We start from the raw sequence: 22,892 nt of genomic DNA on the forward strand, positions 1-22,892 counted from the left end.
AGTTGACACTGTGTTAATTACCCTAGACATGCTAAGGTGTATTCCTCACTCAACACAAACCGACCTGCCTTGAAGTCATCAACCAAACGAACCAGCATATGTGTGAAATAAAATGCTCGTAATCTAGACAGTGTATTGTCAACAAAGTTTGAATCATATGCACCATCAAGCAGGACTCTGTCATGTTCTTCTGGTCTCCACATAAGAAATGTGCACTGATGTTTTCCTGTACACAACATACACATTTGCACCTGAGTGAAATATCCATTTCTCCCTTTTGAGTAAAGAACTAGTTCACTGTCAATGTTTCGAACATCACCTATTCCTAAGTCAATCATTGCATGCACCGATGTTGTAGGACACTTTATTTCTAATATCGCAGAATCTTTAATGATTCCACCTGACAGAAATGGTTCATGTGATGATATAACAGTTCCTATACACATTATTTTCTTCCCAGAAATATCCTGATAATGAGCTCTTGCTGCTTGTTCATGGGTAACTCCATAAGCAGTATTGTCATTACCCTTAAACCTCTCATACAGGTGACTGTTCAGGAATTTCTCAGGGTCACCTCTATTTGTTATAGGTACACTGTTGACCTTTGATGCAGGTATTCTTACTTGCCTGCTGTCTTTCCATAGCTGACTTGATGATGCAGCCTGGTTTTATGTTTAGGTACTTTGTACTATTGTACTCTGGAATATTAACATACTTGTCATAAAATTCCTGACAAACAGAACATTTCAATTTTTGTGACAGTCTTGCTATAATAAATATCATGAGATCCATGTCTGGATTCATCATTAGATGTTTTCTTGCAGATAGGATTCACATTTTCAGTGGCTGAAAATATTTGTGGAGAAGTGTTCCCTTCAGTTTCCAAAGAAAACAAAGTTGAGAATTATTTACATGGTCAGCAAATTCTTCTGTGGTAACAAATTGCTGAAATCTGCATGGCTTACTTTTCAACGATAAAGAAGTTTCTGCAGCTTTACTGGGATCATCAGATTTTTCAGCCATTTGGATGCTTGGAATTCATAGCCTTTAATTCACTGAGTAATTTATTACTGTCAGTCCCTTGCCCCCATGAACATGGTAAATCAGTACAAGATGTACCAGCAAATCCATGTAACCAGGCTAGATGTACAACATACATAATGGCTGCAATATGACTACAGCTGGGCAAGTACAACATGCAGTTAATATAGTACCATCATTCCCTGCGGCAATCCAAGCATTGCACGGACTCGTAGAGGCACCTGGCTGAGAGGTGACACACATGCTTTAAGATAATGAACTTCATTTTCCACAATGCTTTGAATATCAACTAACCATCCATTCTGTACTTAATTATATGCATATGATGCTCGAAAACTTTCATTTCGTTGGAATAAAATGAGTGGGACTTAATTAGGTAGTCAATAATATCTTCATATCCTATCTGAGGCCAGTTTCCAGTATTATTGCTAACCCACTTAGCACTGTCTTCAGGTAGTAACTCAGTTAGTAACAGAACTACAATTATAACCATACCCACTCATCACATTTTCACCTTACCTCATTACAGATTGAGATAACTCTCTGAACTAATATTTAAACAGCTGTTACTTCTAGTTGTCAGAGAACATTATTTTTTAAAATCTCAGTGAGATAAATAAGAAAATATACTAGTACTTTTTAACAACACAAATAGACAAGCTTTATGTTGAGGTACAAGCGGCTTAACAATTTCACGTTAAATGCAACGTCAATATAAGGCCCTCATTTTCGTGAAACATTACAAACGCTGAGTTATGACAAAGTGCACATGATATTGACATGATCTGGTCATTTATTTAAGCTTTAGTACTTTAAACATTTCCTAGCTGCAATATTTGTTTTAGACATGACATCAGAAATCCTTAAAACGAGATGTAATTTGCCCAGTAAGAGACGTTTTTCCGCCGCTCGGAACTCATGCATACATTTTACACAAGCCTCAGTTTCATTTATCTAGCGACGTGGACTTTGACATTCGACAGAATAATTGTTTGGAAAGGCAGTTTATGCTGATCAATTTGCAAATGACTTATATCATGGTCCTTCCCAAAGAGAATCGTGTCGTAACGGCCATGCTGGTTGTCATAGACACCACTGGTCACTACGGAAGTAATTTGTTGCAAAAAAAACCCCAGGTTACTGCAAGTAAATGCATCAACGCTTATTCAGTTTCTCCGTGGTTTGAACTTCAGAAACTGTGCACGTTTATGTTAACTCGTCCGAGATATAAATAACACAACCTTTCTTTTAGGGAGCTGTAACGATGTGTGTCGCTACCTTCCAGCGCCATCTACCAAACATCTTAGTTCAGTGTGGGTATACATCTACACGTAATTAGTGAGTCAGTGTGTACAGTAACTGAGAGGACCACTTGGTACAACAATGTATATGCTTGTGACAAAACTGGTGCAGTTCTAGTCGTAGTTAACATTGTCAGCTCTGCCATCCGACAAGCAGTCTAAACCGGATCGTTTCTTCAGTCCCGATGAGAGTCGTTTTAGACAGTTTCCACTGTTCTTGCTTAATTTCTCCTGAAACCAGTTTCACATTGTAGAGATTGTAGGTGGCTAAAGGTGGACATATTGATACCACTGTTTCTTTATCCTTTCCATCAATAGAAACAAAGTCATCTACGTTGATCAGTGTTCGTTTTAACGCAGAAACCTTCATTTTTCACGCAAGAAAAATTAATAAAACCACGCAAAACATATTTTGCATGCATGTTTTGGACGCATGGATTCTGATCTACGTAATCTTAAAAGTACCTCAGAACCTCCACCTATGGACAAACAATAAATTTTAACATGATTCAGGATTGTAATGAAAATTTCACGCGCAAAAGATTTGGACTACATTATAATTTTATTTCTGCACGCACTCGTAAAAAACCTATCGCAAACACGGACTGATACCATAATCCATGATGAAAATTCAAGCAGAAAGGGATGGATGTATACAAAAGATAGACAACTTTGTCACGACTACTTTATAGAAGAGAATAAACAATTTAAACCGTTCAATTAAAAATTAATACAATCCTCATCAAACAGAAGTTGAATTTCTATTGTCCACAAACCTAATGTTTGTTTGGCTTACATTGTTTGTGAAAAACTGTTTGAATGGAGCTATAATGTGAATTTGAAATATGATCAAATGATGTAATATATGTAAATTTAAGTGCCGAGAAGACTACACACGATAATTCAAGAGGGCGGCCAAAATGGCGGCCATTTTGATTTTTGTTCAAAGACAAAAACATGTCAAATAATGTCTACACCCTTTTGCAATATACTAAAGTCGAAAAGAAAGTGATCACATTGACAGTAGTAAAACTATCCATGATTAACTTTGGGGTATTGTCGGGCACCCAACCAAATGTCATGAAAATGCTCATAGACCCCACCACATAAAATGGCCTGTGAAAAAAACCCTAATACCACAATCTGAGAGTGGTACAGGCCTTTTCATGAACCCAAGACATCATACTAACTGAAAATAGTGTCAAACCAAATCTGTACTGGGGAAACTACGACATGACTTTTTTCAGCTGCCTCCTCCTGGACTAAGAGCTGTTCGGCATTACGACGTCACTATCGTTAGAGAAACCTAGTTTGTTACACAGCATTCGTTGGATAACCTTCAGTTGGTGACACAAATAACCAAACGTATCTCATAAAGATATTCAGAACACTTGTGTAATAATGATTTATACAAAATACATATAAAACCCCCGGATATGTTGATAATACTTCGAGAAAACGATAGAGAGAGTGGGGTTTTAGTTTGATGAAAAATAGAAATGAAAATTTGTCCATTAACGAAAATCAACTTACATTAAACGCAATGCGAATGTTTAAATGTCATTGTTTAGGAGTTCATGTGTTTTCAAAATTAGCCATTTGTTTCCATCGATGGTATCAGTAGACTGGCAAATAGTGCATGCCATGCTGTGTTTACTGGCTCAGAGGTGTTTTCTGATGTGAAACCATAATCGTGAATCGAGGACCCGATGCACGCAAGAGCGGTTATTTTGTTTGACTGCGGTGTTTTGCAGAATGCCCTGCATTGAGCAACAAGTTTATGAATATCTTTAAGGATGGACACAGGGCGTTGAATATTTTAGGGAAACCCTACTGCACGAGCAAGTTAGCTGCTATCATATTGTTATATTTCTTACCAGGTGATAACATTTTAATTATTCGACAAGGCTAACACAAACTATTTCACCGATCAATAAGTGATGTGGATGCATTACATTTCTTAACACTGTAAAAAGATCACTTCCCAGCTTAAAAAATGTCACTCAAAGAAGCTGAACTTATGTTTTATAAATGGCAAAATTGTTTTGCACGAGGTATATACTATACCATATTCAATTCTGAAGCAGTTCAAGATATCAAATAATACAGGAGCCAGTTTTTACATAGGGTGAACATTGCCTAGTGATGATTAATGACGCTCCCTCATCTATGTCGTTATGTCTGAAAACTACACTCAGGTGACATATACCCTTCATATACCTGAATATATTTCATGATCAATCTTCTGCTTGTCTACGCAAACACGCACAACTCTATTTCAGGTTTGTTCATACGACGATCAATCAACATCTCCAAACATGATGTGAATGTCTCCAAAGTGAAAAAATCATTGCCACAGTGACTGAGTCAGTCCTTCCTCTGCTTCAGAGATAATGATCAGGTGAGTTCTTGCTTGAATTGAACTAACAGAAATGCAAGATATTTGTCTTTTCGTTTGGAGATACGCGTGCATGTTCACAGAGTATATTATACATGTATTGTTAATACGTTATTTTAAAAACTTTAGAAGAAGCAGTGATGGCATTATGGAGATGTTCTGAGTGTGTTGGCTGCGTTATATAAATAACGTGTTTCCTGGAGTTTCTCAACCGTCAGAGATAATGGCATATGTTTCGGACATGTATAAATGTTCCAGCTTTCCTCATCTACGGTTTTTCACATGACCCTGCACCATATTACTGTGTCCATCATCGATTTGTATTTTTGGAGAAAATCTGAAATGTTTTTTCTCCGTTCAGCAGGAGTAGTGTCACTAGAGCAACTTTGTATGTGTCACTGAAGTAGTCTGAAAGAAAAGACCAGTGAAGATTCGGGGTAGAAAGGCCTTCAGCAATATATGCTAGCCGTGAAAGGCGACTATGCTTGTTGTAAGATGCGACTAACGGGATCGCGTAATCAGGCTCGCTGACTTGGCTGACACATGTGATCGGTTCCAGTTGTGCAGATCGATGCTTATGCTGTTGATCACTGGATTGTCTGGTCCAAACTCGATTATTAACAGATCGTCGCATGGAATAGCTGGAATATTGCTGAGTGTGGCGTAAAACTAAAGTCACTCACTCACACACTCACTGAAAGAAAATTCCGTGGAAAGGAAAAAAGCTCCCCTGCATGTGTGTGTGTGTGTGTGTGAGAGAGAGAGAGAGAGAGAGAGAGAGAGAGAAGCAGTATGATAGTAATTCCAGTATAAAGATCTCCATTGTATGTGTCAGTAAAGCAGTCTGAAAAGATATCCTGTATAAAGATCTCCATTGTATGTGTCAGTGAAGCAGTCTGAAAAGATATCCTGTATAAAGATCTCCATTGTATGTGTCAGTAAATCAGTCTGAAAAGATATCCTGTATAAAGATCTCCATTGTATGTGTCAGTAAAGCAGTCTGAAAAGATATCCTGTATAAAGATCTCCATTGTATGTGTCAGTGAAGCAGTCTGAAAAGATATCCAGTATAAAGATCTCCATTGTATGTGTCAGTGAAGCAGTCTGAAAAGATATCCTGTATAAAGATCTCCATTGTATGTGTCAGTGAAGCAGTCTGAAAAGATATCCAGTATAAAGATCTCCATTTTATGTGTCAGTAAAGCAGTCTGAAAAGATATCCTGTATAAAGATCTCCATTGTATGTGTCAGTAAAGCAGTCTGAAAAGATATCCAGTATAAAGATCTCCATTGTATGTGTCAGTGAAGCAGTCTGAAAAGATATCCTGTATAAAGATCTCCATTTTATGTGTCAGTAAAGCAGTCTGAAAAGATATCCTGTATAAAGATCTCCATTGTATGTGTCAGTGAAGCAGTCTGAAAAGATATCCTGTATAAAGATCTCCATTGTATGTGTCAGTAAATCAGTCTGAAAAGATATCCTGTATAAAGATCTCCATTTTATGTGTCAGTAAAGCAGTCTGAAAAGATATCCTGTATAAAGATCTCCATTGTATGTGTCAGTGAAGCAGTCTGAAAAGATATCCTGTATAAAGATCTCCATTGTATGTGTCAGTAAATCAGTCTGAAAAGATATCCTGTATAAAGATCTCCATTGTATGTGTCAGTAAAGCAGTCTGAAAAGATATCCTGTATAAAGATCTCCATTGTATGTGTCAGTGAAGCAGTCTGAAAAGATATCCAGTATAAAGATCTCCATTGTATGTGTCAGTGAAGCAGTCTGAAAAGATATCCTGTATAAAGATCTCCATTGTATGTGTCAGTGAAGCAGTCTGAAAAGATATCCAGTATAAAGATCTCCATTTTATGTGTCAGTAAAGCAGTCTGAAAAGATATCCTGTATAAAGATCTCCATTGTATGTGTCAGTAAAGCAGTCTGAAAAGATATCCAGTATAAAGATCTCCATTGTATGTGTCAGTGAAGCAGTCTGAAAAGATATCCTGTATAAAGATCTCCATTTTATGTGTCAGTAAAGCAGTCTGAAAAGATATCCTGTATAAAGATCTCCATTGTATGTGTCAGTAAAGCAGTCTGAAAAGATATCCAGTATAAAGATCTCCATTTTATGTGTCAGTAAAGCAGTCTGAAAAGATATCCTGTATAAAGATCTCCATTGTATGTGTCAGTAAAGCAGTCTGAAAAGATATCCAGTATAAAGATCTCCATTTTATGTGTCAGTAAAGCAGTCTGAAAAGATATCCTGTATAAAGATCTCCATTGTATGTGTCAGTAAAGCAGTCTGAAAAGATATCCAGTATAAAGATCTCCATTTTATGTGTCAGTAAAGCAGTCTGAAAAGATATCCAGTATAAAGATCTCCATTGTATGTGTCAGTAAAGCAGTCTGAAAAGATATCCAGTATAAAGATCTCCATTTTATGTGTCAGTGAAGCAGTCTGAAAAGATATCCTGTATAAAGATCTCCATTTTATGTGTCAGTAAAGCAGTCTGAAAAGATATCCTGTATAAAGATCTCCATTGTATGTGTCAGTAAAGCAGTCTGAAAAGATATCCAGTATAAAGATCTCCATTTTATGTGTCAGTAAAACAGTCTGAAAAGATATCCTGTATAAAGATCTCCATTGTATGTGTCAGTGAAGCAGTCTGAAAGCAATACTCGTTTAAACAGCTACATTGTTTGTGACAGTGATTCGGTGACGTGGGCAGTTCTCACCTAAAATATTGGATACTAAGATGTTACTAACAAAAGCCCAGACATCTTCGTACGTTTATCTGCTAAAGCCAGCGAGTGATTGAGTGAATGAGTTTTTTCAACCGCTTCTATTGCACCAATATTACATCGTTCAACAACAGAAATGTTTTCACACGTGTGTACCCATGTGGGAAATCGAACAAAGGTCTTCGGCGTGACGAGCGAACGCTTTAGGCACTAGGCTACCCCACCGCCCCGCCCGAAAATATCCATTCATGTAACCTTACTCTATGTATACTATACTCTATGTTTGATATCACTGATGTTAACCAACACGCATTAAACATATTTGTACATTTATCTCCTAAGCTGATCGATGTAGCCCAACCACTTTTGTGCATAAACGTACGTTTATCTTCTTATCCACTGGGATCACTGATATATTACGCTATGTGCTTAATCGCACCTTTATTTTGAGAGTTCACTGATGTGACACACCACCCTAAATACATGTTTGTACGTTTATCTTCTTGGCTCATTTATGCATTTATCTTCTTGGCTCATTTATGTAAACCAGCACCGTGAATGAACGAAAGAATTTCTTAGTTCCTTCAGAATTTACTTCCAAAGATATCTCTATAGATACTCCGGGGATGTTCATGGTGCCAGTATTTACATAAATATAAATAGATATATTTCATAATGTTATTTAATACTACTGCCTTGATTGAGCTTACTGGGCGTTTTGGCAACACCGCATCACCACATTTGCATCTTCATACTATGCTCGTATAACCGACGATTACAGAATGAATGGTGAGGTGTGCGTTGCTCTCCATTGGTGAGTGTCGTGTCGTGGCCTGGCCTGGCCTGGCCTTGCGATGCGATGCGATATATTGCTTGATGAGAACAGTCCTCTTTATAATAAGATGTGGATACAAAAAACAAAAAAAGTCATCAGTAATTTGAAATCACGCATCAAATGTTTTACCTTTTCAAACCGCGCCACATTTCTTTTAGGATGAACATAGCCAGCTATTTCACCTTAACCTCGGCAGAATTTCTATTTTGAATTGGAACTGTATTGTGCATTAACTGCTCAAAACAAATGGAAGCAATTGTGACATGACCAAAGCTGTTGGAAGTTTATATACAGTGCTTTCAAACACACCGATCCATCGCCGAAATTGACAGTATTATATAGGTAGGTCGCGTTGACGTCCTGTGATATACTGAGTCAAAAAAGAAACTTCACAAAATGTAATTTTAAAAAATAATGAATAAGTTTTCACTGATGATACATCTATGTATCCCAGATGTGATCCCTATCTTTCGACTCGTTAAGCAACGTTAGCAAAGCCGACTCAGACCCATCCATTTGTCGTGCAAATGAGTGCTAAACCAGGTTTTGCAAGTGCTGTCGATCACGTGATCTTCGCATCGAAGTTTTCTTCACTTGCACGTGTTTGCATTGGCCCCAAGAATTAAAAAAAACCAACCAAAAAAACCAACCACTTTAAACCACAGTTCTATCGGTACTTTAAATGCCACGATTGTCAAATGTACAACGTGAACGTGCCGCTGGCATGTTGCAAGCAGGAAGATCAGTTATTGACGTCGCAAGAGCATTGGATGTAGCCGTCGTGTATGACTTGCGAGGTCGTCTACAACAAACTGGCACCACTTCTGATCACCAAAGGTCGGGTCGTCACGAGCTGAAGACCATCAAATCGCCCTACGTCACCTACGTGACAGATGTCTAACGGCTACACGAACCAGGGCTGAGAAGTTTAGAGGCCGACTGTCCTCACAGACCATTCGAAATCGATCGCGGGCTGCCAATCTCCATTCTCGACGTCCATATCGTGGGCCAATATTGACGCCGGTTCATCAACGTCAACGTCTGTTGTGGGCCCAATGTCACCCCCCGATGGACTCAGAGAGACTGGAATCGAGTCTTCTTTAGCGATGAATCCAGGTTTACCCTCAGATTCGCGGACGACAGGTAAAGAGTCTGGAGACGACGTCGTGAATGGTATGCCCAATATTGTGTACAGGAAGTGGACAGATTCGGGGGCGGAAGTTGCATGGTGTGGGGTGCTTTCTGTGGAAACAGTCGTTCCCGACTTCTGGTCATCCGTGGAAACCTCACAGCTGCTGCTTACCGCGACCAGGTGTTAACTCGTTCCTTTCATGGCGCTGCTTTGCAAGAGCAATGGCGCAGAATCCCCAACCATGCGTTCACAAGCATCAGGCAGTCGACGAGGAGACGGTGTTTGGCAGCGGGGCGGCCATACACAATATTGAACTGAAAAATTTCGAATTTTTATTCTTGTGACTTGATATTCTGTATACCCATGTTTTGGAACGACGGCGTGGCCTAATGAAACTGATTGTGGCACTGCCGTTGTATCGAGTACATCACACAGATCTCAGCAATGAAATAATAACAATTTAACCATCTTACCATCTCTTGTTCTTTCACAGTGCCCTGAGGAAAGAATGTGAAGTTTCTTTTTTGACTCAGTATATGTTAACATAGTTGTGAACAACAAGATAACTCTGTTGTTAGTTACCAGTCGGTTAAATGTAATTAACGGCTGGTTAGAAGATAACCGATTTTTGAACAAGCGGGCCCAAGGAATACATGATCTCGAACTCGAGACTACGGTTGACATGTTGTCTAATAATAGGCGGAATCGTTGAAAATTTAAGTATGACTTTAAGGTCAACATTCTCCGAGATTGTGTTCGGTGACGATAATTTGTGAATTACAAACCCATCTCTAATCAATCGATGTTTACAAATGCACGTGAGTGAAAACATGCAGTATGAATATACCGTTTGTACATTTCAGAATGATATCTCCACACGAGATCATCCTCTGCCTGGTCCTTGTCTCAGAATACTCACAATATGTTCATGGTATGTTTTGGAATATGCATGAAACGCTTCCTGTGGTACCACAGGCACTTCGGACACCCTCAGGTGAGTAACCAGCCTTTTAGGCGATTTACAAGAATCATAACTTATCTATTCTTTTGCAGCACTAGTGATATATCACTCTATGTCAATTGCGATTATCTGGATCGAACAGTATTTCAGTTATATCTCAGCGTTCTACTAAGTGTAAGAGAAAAGACCGATGCCATGAAGGTTTTAGGTGTGAGACAGGACGCCAATGCAGACTGAATCCAAATCATGGGGAATGTGAGGTTCGATCGATCGATCGATTCTAGCAAAACATCATATTGTGGCACCCTTGTCTGGGTGTCCAACACGGAACAACGAACATTTTGTTCCAGTTAATCTGAACCCCAACATTCGTCATCTGAGGAAGGATTTTAAAAGCGATCATACCACAGAATAAAGGAATGCACATGTAAACGGGGTGCTTCATTCAGTATCTCAATGGGTCGCATATTGAACATGCTGCAAAAGTGTCATAGGGGTGCGAGCTTTAACAATAACCAAACAGTTACTTGTCGAGGATGCATATGACCACCAGTTTAGTATCGGACCATTGAAAACCGAGGAAGACCAATAAACGTGATGACCAAAAGACCTAATGCGCCCTGCAAGACGCAGTCACGTAACCCATACCGAAACAATAGGGAGAGTGGAAGTACAAGGGAAGGTAACTAGCGGTCACGTCTTCCGATCAGGCGTCCCTTCCTCACAGATGGACATATTCAACAACGTCAAGTGTGGTACATAAAAGGCAACCATGCTTGTCGGAAGAGGCGACTAACGGGATCGGGTGGTCAGGCTCGTTGACTTGGTTGACACATGTCATCGGTCCCCAATTGTGCAGATCGATGCTCATGTTGTTGATCACTGGATTGTCTGGTCTAGACTCGATTATTTACATACCGCTGGAATATTGCTGAGTGCGGCGTAAAACTAAACTCACTCATTCTCTGAATCTCACCCCACAAGTGCTCTGTTGGGTCCGCATTTAAGGTTTGGACAGAATGTAGGCCATTGCGTAGTTTGTATGCCGTCTCTGGCTGCTCTTGCAGTATGGGCACGCGTGTTGACCTGCTGGATGACGTGGTTTCCATGACGACCAAAGTGGGGAACGATGAAGGGTCTCAGTGATTGATCAATGTTGCAGGCACGATTTTCTGTACCAGGATCAATATTCTGAAACACTGTAGGGCCTAGTTTGTGATTGAGAGCAATAGCACCCCACAGCATTATGCTCGAACCTCTCCCCGAGTCTCTTCCCAGGACACACTCTTCTGCCAAACGTTTCCCACTCTGTTTCCCGTTTGTTGTCTCACTCTGCCATCAGCCTTCGGGACACAATACTGGCTTTCGTCGGAGAAGACTACAGTTCACCACTCCCGGTGACGCCATTTCCAATGATGTGTGGCCTAGTGGAGACGAGCATGATGATGTCGAACAGAGTGGATCGGACCCCGGTATGACCTGCGACATCTGACGTTTCTCTTCCACAAACACCTCTACACTATGCCCGCACTGATTGGTCTCTGGTGGTTGCCAATGGTTGTCTGTGCAGTTTCCGTACCACTAGCGAAAGGATTTTGCAGGTGATGACGGACAGTCTGCCAATTTTGCCAGTTTTTTTCAGTGTTGTCACAGGCTGTCTTCCACTGCGAGGACGGTCGGATGTGCTTCCAGAGGCTTGGCCTCGTTGCATTAACCAATTAGCATTACATGGGTATGGCATTGTGACAATGTACCTTAAGCAACTTGCCATTGATACGTGGATTGTCAGTCCACCCAGTCGCACACTCAAGTAGCGTGGATTTGAGATATTTTGACCAAGCTATTCTTGGCCGGGTTCTGTGCCTTCCCTTGGTGCAAGTCCCATCTCAGTACGGTTGGTTTGGCTACCGGGGCAAGGCTGGCTGGGCTGCGGAAGTGAAAGATCAAATTCTTCTTGTCTGTTCGTAACCCAGTGAAAAAACAGCTTCGAGGGGTCAGCCCTAACTGGGTGATGTACTTTCAGTTCAGGGAATGACATTCCCCTATCTAGGCCCACCACGAAGAGGCGTACATCACGAGCCCTTTTTTCTTCTTCTTCTTCTTCTTCTTCTTCTTCTTCTTCTTCTTCTTCTTCTTCTTCTTCTTCTTCTTCTTCTTCTTCTTCATCAGCCATAGCGTTAACAGTAATTCCACCATGGCTCGACAACCTGCAAAAAAGGATGTCGTATTGGCCAGAAGCGAACCGGAAACACTATGTATTCAATATGTTTAGACTGTTTGATATATCTGAGAGCTATTACAATGACCTTAGATTCCCCTGTAAAAGTGGAAGCGTTATCTGGTAATCTATTTAATAATGGTTTGGATCAATTGACAGTGGCACTAAGCAACTATGCCACCATGACTGGATCCATGTGTGAATATAGTTTTCTAGGTATCGTGTGTAGTTCTAAGTGACTATAGTCTTGTTTATACTGTAAATGATTTGTATCAAATTTTTGTACTTTGGTTTGTGTTATTATGTCAGCCTCTGGCTTTGAGCACGATATAAGCAAATGTTCAAAAAGAAAGATTAAATTCGTATTCCCAGATGTGGAATAAGCGATGTATTTTCACTGTAAAGATTTTAATTTAGAAGATTAAAGACGCAATTGTTGGTAGGGTTATGTACTGTAATGAGAGTTTAATTAGGTGTTGTTTTAGTAATGATCGTCAGTTTCAACGTAGAGTCTGCCAATAGGTGCCAAGACATAGTCTCAGATCTTGATGGTGAATAGAAGTAAGCAAAGAAAAGCTGTAAATGATGAAATAAAAGCTGATAATAATGTAATGTATTCAGTGTGGTGAACCAAAAGAGCAAGGGCTAGAAACGGGAGGGTCGAGCGATTATTGAAGAACATCCCCAGAAACGAAATATAGAAATTTGGCGCCTGCACGCAAATGTCAAGCAGACATTGCTTACCTTATTGCATGTGGTCAGTACGGAAGCGTATTAGGGCCACGGTGAAAATTAGTTTTGGAGTCACTATCTCCTACGTAGGACTTCTATCTCCTACGTAGGACTTAATATCTCCTACGTAGGACTTAATATCTCTTACGTAGGACTTATTATCATCTACGTTGGACTTACTATCTCCTACGTGGGACTTACTATCTCTTACGTAGGCGTTAGTATCGCCTACGTAGGACTTACTATCTCCTACGTAGGACTTATTATCACCTACGTAGGACTTACTATCTCCTACGTAGGACTTATTATCACCTACGTAGGACTTACTATCTCCTACGTAGGACTTATTATCATCTACGTTGGACTTACTATCTCCTACGTAGGACTTATTATCACCTACGTAGGACTTACTATATCCTACGTAGGACTTATTATCATCTACGTTGGACTTACTATCTCCTACGTAGGAGTTAGGAATACTATCTTCTACGTAGGACTTCCTATCTCCTACGTAGGAGTTAGGAATACTATCTTCTACGTAGGACTTCCTATCTCCTACGTAGGAGTTAGTATCTCGTACGTAGGACTTACTATCTCCTACGTAGGAGATAGTACGTCCTACGTAGGTGATAGTAAGTCCTACGTAGGTGATAGTAAGTCAGTGACTGAAGTTATTTACTGCATTATTGTCATTAGCAGACAGGCAAGCAGACATAAGGGCAGGCATATAGGTGTGAATAAACCAGACACTTGAGTTTTCTCTGTGACACAGTCTGCTTATGACAATCAACATGTTTTTGTGTAACGATTAGATTATTTACTTGTTTCTGTACACAACCAAGATTAGACAACTGCTCACGGCCTCATACTTTGGGCAGGCATACTGTCTAAAGCTCCGCGAACCTAGTCACTGCGCATGCGTTATGAGCGCAGCGCAGCATAACTGTCTAAACCACTTTTCCCTGGGGGGAAATTAGTGAATCGTTTAAACTCCGATTTCACTGGCTTTTTTTCATCGCGTCTTTTTTTCAACTTTATAGGTTGAATTGGCATTTTTGATACTTTCTGTCGGTAAGTGCGTACCGAAAGGTATCGGAATCTGCGGGGGTTGTGTTTTACGATGCACTTGACCTTTAACGTCATTTTAGATATCAGTAATTGAAGAACTGAAGATAACCGAACTAAAGATCGTTTTTCTATTCCACTTCGATTGCAGGTAAATTGTTGTCAAAATTTCAACGTCAGCGTGTATTTTGTTTTGATCAGAGTAAAATATGTTACGGTTTTTAACACCCCTGGAACCCTGTACTGCAGGCATCCAGCAGTGATAGTGGTCGGAGATTACGGACGTACGTGCATCGGTTGATGAAAAAAGCTTTTTTTATTGCCACAAACAAATGATAACTTCCACGTAAGCATAGTGTATGCATGTGTAGGCATCAAATGCACCCCCATATCATTTTCAGTGTCGATATGTGTAAAATTGGAAGAGATATCGGCGAGTTAAGATTGGTAGCATTCTGTAAAACGTAGAAAAATAAGCATTGTGTCAATATTTATTTATGAGAAGAAATATAAACAGAAATTTTGTTTCCAAAGGATGCCGTTTTGCTGAACCGATTTTCAGACAACAAAAAGCTCTAAAAAGCATAATAATAACAAACATTACAAATACACAGTATTATGTCCAACCTGTAAAAGGGACGATATTGGTATCTGTCTTTACTTCCGTTATATTTCACTGTCAGTATCTTAATTTTGCTGTCTTGGAACTGAATACAATGCCATACAGTTTTCTGGAATGTGCCCATCACAGGACAATAACCACACCCTGCAGTATCCTCTATGATAACTGATCTGAAATTTGATAACAATTGTTCTTTTGAAATTCAATTTATCAACGATTTTGATGCCGCGATGCAAATATTGTACAGAAAGTCACTATCACTGCAGGTATCTTAAAATCACGATCGCGGCTGTGTACTAATCACGACCACTGCGAAGTATGTAGTTTGATTTATCTACAATCACTTTTCACAGACTGAGTGAAACACGCCGAAATTTAGACGGTGTATTTTTGGAAGCCAAAAGTTCGTGATTTTGTAATAGCTTGGTCAATATGGTCAATGTATGTCTGTTCCCGGATTCTGTTCATGTGTAAGATTAAATGTTGCCAGAGTGCATGCTGCAACCTGATTCCGGTCCTTGCAAGCCGTATGTGAAGAGGTACTTTTTCAACAACATCACCGGTCTGTGCGAGCCTTTTGGTTACGGAGGATGTGAAGGGAATGCCAACCGATTCATGACCAAAGAGGAGTGTCTGCAAAGATGTTACTGCACTGATCAAAGTGTGTTCAAGATCAAAATTAGACTGTTCTCATACATATGTATTTGAAACCCTTCCGATGCGCTAGTCAGTTCCCACAAACATGGGATTAGTCAGGAGTACCGATCACTCCAAAATTAACCCTACATTTAGTCACAGTTGGTAACTAGTACACACATAACTCAAGGTCATTCACATCTACTCAGATATATCTGATGTCAGTTAGTCAAGCCATTGTCATTGAATTGTTAGTCATATCTGGACATTACTTCACATACACGTCAACTGTTGGTCATGCTTGGACATTACTTCACATATACGTCATGTGCTAGTCATACCTGGACATGACCTCATATACACGTCAAGTTCTGGGCATACCTGGACATTACTTCACATACACATCGAGTTTGGGTGATACCCGGACATTACTTCACATACACATCGAGCTTGGGTGATACCCGGACATTACTTCACATACACATCGAGTTTGGGTGATACCTGGACATTACTTCGCATACATATCCAGTGTTTGGCTTACCGGGACATTTCGTCACATACCTAGATATCACTTGTAATACACGTCGAGTGTCGGTATATCTGGAAGACATTAGTGAACAAACACGTCAAGTGTTGATCATACGTGCACATTACCTCGTATACATGTCCGATGTTGGGCTTACCGGGATATTTCTTCACTTAGACGTCATGTGTTGGTCATACCTAGAGATTACCTGTAATACACGTCGTGTGTTGGTCATAGCTGGACATTACTTCGCGTCTGTGCGTCACTTCGCATACACACAAGATGTTAGGTATGACGATCTTACAGTTCGCATACACATCCATTGTTAGTTACGTCTGCCCATCACTTCACATACACACCCATTGTTAGTTACGTCTGCCCATCACTTCACATACACCCATTGTTAGTTACGTCTGCCCATCACATCACATACACATCCATTCTAAGTTTCGTCTGCCCATCACTTCACATACACCCATTGTTAGTTACGTCTGTCCATCACTTCACATACACCCATTGTTAGTTACGTCTGCCCATCACTTCACATACACCCATTGTTAGATATGTCTGTCCATCACTTCACATACACATCCATTGTTAGTGACGTCTGCCCATCACTTCACATACACCCATTGTTAGTGACGTCTGTCCATCACTTCACATACACCCATTGTTAGTTACGTCTGCCCATCACTTCACATACACCCATTGTTAGTTACGTCTGCCCATCACTTCACATACACCCATTGTTAGTTACGTCTGCCCATCACTTCACACACAGATCCATTGTTAGTTACGTCTGCCCATCACTTCACATACACATCCATTCTTAGTTACGTCTGCCCATCACATCACATACACATCCATTCTTAGTTACGTCTGCCCATCACTTCACATACACCCATTGTTAGTTACGTCTGTCCATCACTTCACATACACCCATTGCTAGTTACGTCTGCCCATCACTTCACATACACCCATTGTTAGATATGTCTGTCCATCACTTCACATACACATCCATTGTTAGTTACGTCTGTCCATCACTTCACATACACCCATTGTTAGTTACGTCTGCCCATCACTTCACATATACATCCATTGTTAGTTACGTCTGCCCATCACTTCACATACACCCATTGTTAGCTACGTCTGCCCATCACTTCACATACACATCCATTGTTAGTTACGTCTGCCCATTACTTCACATACACCCATTGTTAGTGACGTCTGCCCATCACTTCACATACAGATCCACTGTTAGTTACGTCTGCCCATCACTTCACATACACCCATTCTTAGCTACGTCTGCCCATCACATCACATACACATCCATTGTTAGTGACGTCTGCCCATCACTTCACATACACCCATTGTTAGTTACGTCTGCCCATCACTTCACATACACCCATTGTTAGTTACGTCTGCCCATCACTTCACATACACCCATTGTTAGTTACGTCTGTCCATCACTTCACATACACCCATTGTTAGTTACGTCTGTCCATCACTTCACATACACCCATTGTTAGTTACGTCTGCCCATCACATCACATACACATCCATTCTAAGTTTCGTCTGCCCATCACTTCACATACACCCATTGTTAGTTACGTCTGTCCATCACTTCACATACACCCATTGTTAGTTACGTCTGCCCATCACTTCACATACACCCATTGTTAGATATGTCTGTCCATCACTTCACATACACATCCATTGTTAGTGACGTCTGCCCATCACTTCACATACACCCATTGCTAGTTACGTCTGTCCATCACTTCACATACACCCATTGTTAGTTACGTCTGCCCATCACTTCACATACACCAATTGTTAGTTACGTCTGCCCATCACTTCACATACACCCATTGTTAGTTACGTCTGCCCATCACTTCACATACAGATCCATTGTTAGTTACGTCTGCCCATCACTTCACATACACATCCATTCTTAGTTACGTCTGCCCATCACATCACATACACATCCATTCTTAGTTACGTCTGCCCATCACTTCACATACACCCATTGTTAGTTACGTCTGTCCATCACTTCACATACACCCATTGCTAGTTACGTCTGCCCATCACTTCACATACACCCATTGTTAGATATGTCTGTCCATCACTTCACATACACATCCATTGTTAGTTACGTCTGTCCATCACTTCACATACACCCACTGTTAGTTACGTGTGCCCATCACTTCACATACACCCATTGTTAGTTACGTCTGCCCATCACTTCACATACACCCATTGTTAGTTACGTCTGCCCATCACTTCACATACACCCATTGTTAGTTACGTCTGCCCATCACTTCACATATACATCCATTGTTAGTTACGTCTGCCCATCACTTCACATACACCCATTGTTAGTTACGTCTGCCCATCACTTCACATACACCCATTGTTAGTTACGTCTGCGCATCACTTCACATATACATCCATTGTTAGTTACGTCTGCCCATCACTTCACATACACCCATTGTTAGCTACGTCTGCCCATCACTTCACATACACATCCATTGTTAGTTACGTCTGCCCATTACTTCACATACACCCATTGTTAGTTACGTCTGCCCATCACTTCACATACAGATCCACTGTTAGTTACGTCTGCCCATCACTTCACATACACCCATTCTTAGCTACGTCTGCCCATCACATCACATACACATCCATTGTTAGTGACGTCTGCCCATCACTTCACATACACCCATTGTTAGTTACGTCTGCCCATCACTTCACATACACCCATTGTTAGTTACGTCTGCCCATCACTTCACATACACCCATTGTTAGTTACGTCTGTCCATCACTTCACATACACCCATTGTTAGTTACGTCTGTCCATCACTTCACATACACCCATTGTTAGTTACGTCTGCCCATCACTTCACAAACACACCCATTGTTAGTTACGTCTGCCCATCACTTCACATACACATCCATTGTTAGTTACGTCTGCCCATCACTTCACATACACCCACTGTTAGCTACGTGTGCCCATCACTTCACATACACCCATTGTTAGTTTTGTCTGCCCATCACTTCACATACACCCATTGTTAGTTACGTGTGCCCATCACTTCACATACACCCATTGTTAGTTACGTCTGCCTATCACTTCACATATACATCCATTGTTAGTTACGTCTGCCCATCACTTCACATACACCCATTGTTAGTTACGCCTGCCCATCACATCACATACACATCCATTGTTAGTTACGTCTGCCCATCACTTCACATACACCCATTGTTAGTTACGTCTGTCCATCACTTCACATACACCCATTGTTAGTTACGTCTGCCCATCACTTCACATACACCCATTGTTAGTTACGTCTGCCCATCACTTCACATACACCCATTGTTAGTTACGTCTGCCCATCACTTCACATACACCCATTGTTAGATATGTCTGTCCATCACTTCACATACACACCCATTGTTAGTTACGTCTGCCCATTACTTCACATACACCCATTGTTAGTTACGTCTGCCCATCACTTCACATACACATCCATTGTTAGTTACGTCTGTCCATCACTTCACATACACCCATTGTTAGTTACGTCTGTCCATCACTTCACATACACCCATTGTTAGTTACGTCTGCCCATCACATCACATACACACCCATTGTTAGTTACGTCTGTCCATCACTTCACATACACCCATTGTTAGTTACGTCTGCCCATCACTTCACATACACCCATTGTTAGATATGTCTGTCCATCACTTCACATACACACCTATTGTTAGTTACGTCTGCCCATTACTTCACATACACCCATTGATAGTTACGTCTGCCCATCACTTCACATACACATCCATTGTTAGTTACGTCTGCCCATCACTTCACATACACCCATTGTTAGTTACGTCTGTCCATCACTTCACATACACATCCATTGTTAGTTACGTCTGCCCATCACTTCACATACACCCATTGTTAGGTACGTCTGTCCATCACTTCACATACACATCCATTGTTAGTTACGTCTGCCCATCACTTTACATACACCCATTGTTAGTTACGCCTGTCCATCACTTCACATACACCCATTGTTAGTTACGTCTGCCCATCACTTCACATATACATCCATTGTTAGTTACGTCTGCCCATCACTTCACATACACCCATTGTTAGTTACGTCTGCCCATCACTTCACATACACCCATTGTTAGTTACGTCTGCCCATCACTTCACATACACCCATTGTTAGTTACGTCTGCCCATCACTTCACATACACATCCATTGTTAGTTACGTCTGTCCATCACTTCACATACACCCATTGTTAGTTACGTCTGTCCATCACTTCACATACACATCAACTGTTAGTTATGTCTGTTTATCACTTCACATACACACCAACTGTTGGTTATATCTATCCATTAATTCACATACACCCCAACTGTTAGTTATGTCTATCCATTAATTCACATACACCCCAACTGTTAGTTATGTCTATCCATTAATTCACATACACCCCAACTGTTAGTTATGTTCATTCATCACTTCACATACGCACCAGCTGTTTGTTATTATCTAACCATCACTGTCTGGAATATACTATAGAACTAACAGACATATTAACACATACATATCGTTATATCGTAGACAAAATTTAATGTAAATGCAATGTAAACTTTCCACATTATTTCTGTTGACAGGATGTTACATGCATCCGGACTCTGGTTCCTGCACAAAGAAATTAGCAAGATACTTCTTCAATGTCACCAGTGGGAAGTGTGAGAAGTTTCAATATGGGGGATGTCAAAGAAACGGAAATGGGTTTGCGACACTAACCGACTGCAGGATCACATGTCGGTGTTCGTCTTGTGTGGTTGCAAACGGTCAGTGTTCCGGCTATTTCTACAACAAACATACTCAAACATGTCGCTATACCTCCAGGAGAAGCTGCAGTGCTAGTCAGCCAAACATGTTTGACACCGCTGCTCTGTGCACTAATAACTGTAACATCTGTGATTTGCCAATGGACCAAGGACCGTGTACAGGACAAATAGGGTTATACTACTACGACAAAACACCCCCACGTCCGGGGTGCCGTCGATTCCTATGGGGAGGATGTGGAGGTAATGCCAACAAGTTTGTCGCCGAGGAAACGTGCCACTTCAAATGCGATGGTGCTGATTACTCTGAAAAAGAGAACAATCATCAAGCTGAAAACCTTTCAAAGGGTGTGAATCCAGTTTGAAGACATAACAATGCCGAAATATATGTCGCTACCATTTTACCCAAACATAAACAAGATGATCTCGTGTCGTGGATGCAACAAGTTGATGATTTTGATATGAACAATATTTTCTCCAAACACCTTAGTGAAAAGCGTTACGTCCAAGTGTACGACTATCCCATTAAAATGATTTAGGCACAATGAGTTCGGTATTTGATTGTCATTGTTCACACGGCGCCCTTGTTTTATCCCTTTCTTAATCATATAACATTGGATATATCATATCAACACAAATTAGACAGTGAACAAAACCCGGCTGTTCTGTATTTGATCCTAAAGTGAGTAATTTTGTGACTGGATATAGAACAGTTTATGGCAAATGTCAGCTTGTTTGGGGTAAAATGCATAAACACTGGGTATAGAGCTGATAGTACAAAGATGATGATTATATAAGAGAGAGAGAGCGAGAGGGGGGGGGGGGAGAGAGAGAGAGACTCCTGGACACTGCACAAGAGTGAGTGAGTGAGTGAGTGGGTTTAGTTTTCACCGCAACCAGCAATATTCCAGCTATATGGCGGCGGTCTGTATATAATCGAGTCTGGACCAGACAATCCTTTGATCAACAACATGAGCATAGATCTGCGCAACTGGGAACCGATGACATGTGCCAACCAAGTCAGTGAGCCTGACCACCCGATCTCGTTAGTCGCCTCATACGACAAGCATAGTCCCCTTTTATGACGGAACCCCCATCAAACGTACGTATCTGTTGCATTTCACTGCCTCACTGTGTAACATTTCATCCACAAAGCTTCAGTCTTAAGCCAAAATGCTGGTGCTTTCAGATACTTTCTGTGGTAAGTACTAACGATCAAACAACAAGAGTGGCTAGGCACCAGACCGCCTTTGTATATTTATCATCCATAATTCCAAGAAGTGTCAGTGCAAAACAGCGTCATACGTCATGTCCCCGCAGGCTTCCTAATTTCAGACGTAAACAACCTCCGGGGGCATGACGTATGACGCTGTTTTGCAGTGACGATCTTTTCCTTAAAAAAATAATCTATAGCTCACACCTAAACGCATTCAACACGGGTGGTCAAAGATGGATAATTATAAAACTGAAAACAGTAGAAACTGAAAACAAAACTCACCGAGACGGATGCTCCTTCGAGAGAAGCCATGTTTTGATGTGTGAGTTTCAGGACGCGACCGACAAATCACGGAACGGAGCCGAGAAATCTCAGAAGATTGCAGAACTTGCTTCAAGTATTACCGACATAGTTTCCGACAGGGGCGTTGTGTTTCTGTTATTACCGCTAAACTACCGATATCGCTGCAATTGTCTGAATAATATATCATTAATTAATCAGCTTGATTTCATATCCAGTATCTCATCAAGTATTTCATGCCTACGTTATACCAGGGAGACTATATACAGAGGGAGAAGAAACTCCTCGAAAAGCCCCTGAACGT

General features: G+C 40.7%; 1 protein-coding gene across 1 annotated transcript; it reads left to right on the forward strand.

Annotated features, from left to right (window-relative positions):
• The first annotated feature begins 4,624 nt into the window (after positions 1-4,624).
• On the forward strand, positions 4,625-21,620 carry LOC137298346 (carboxypeptidase inhibitor SmCI-like). The gene is made up of 4 exons (XM_067830563.1): positions 4,625-4,743; positions 10,311-10,441; positions 15,536-15,706; positions 20,893-21,620. The coding sequence occupies exons 1-4, from the start codon at positions 4,736-4,738 to the stop codon at positions 21,435-21,437; spliced, it is 855 nt and encodes a 284-aa protein (XP_067686664.1). The 5' UTR covers positions 4,625-4,735; the 3' UTR covers positions 21,438-21,620.
• The last annotated feature ends 1,272 nt before the right edge of the window (positions 21,621-22,892 follow it).

The sequence above is a fragment of the Haliotis asinina genome, chromosome 10 (assembly GCF_037392515.1).
Source record: "Haliotis asinina isolate JCU_RB_2024 chromosome 10, JCU_Hal_asi_v2, whole genome shotgun sequence".
NCBI lineage: Eukaryota > Metazoa > Mollusca > Gastropoda > Lepetellida > Haliotidae > Haliotis > Haliotis asinina.

Coding starts and splice junctions, on each gene's coding strand:
- LOC137298346 (XM_067830563.1), top strand. Junction 10,442..15,535: donor GGCACTTCGGACACCCTCAG/GTGAGTAACCAG, acceptor AAATGTTGCCAG/AGTGCATGCTGCAACCTGAT. Junction 15,707..20,892: donor ATGTTACTGCACTGATCAAA/GTGTGTTCAAGA, acceptor TTCTGTTGACAG/GATGTTACATGCATCCGGAC.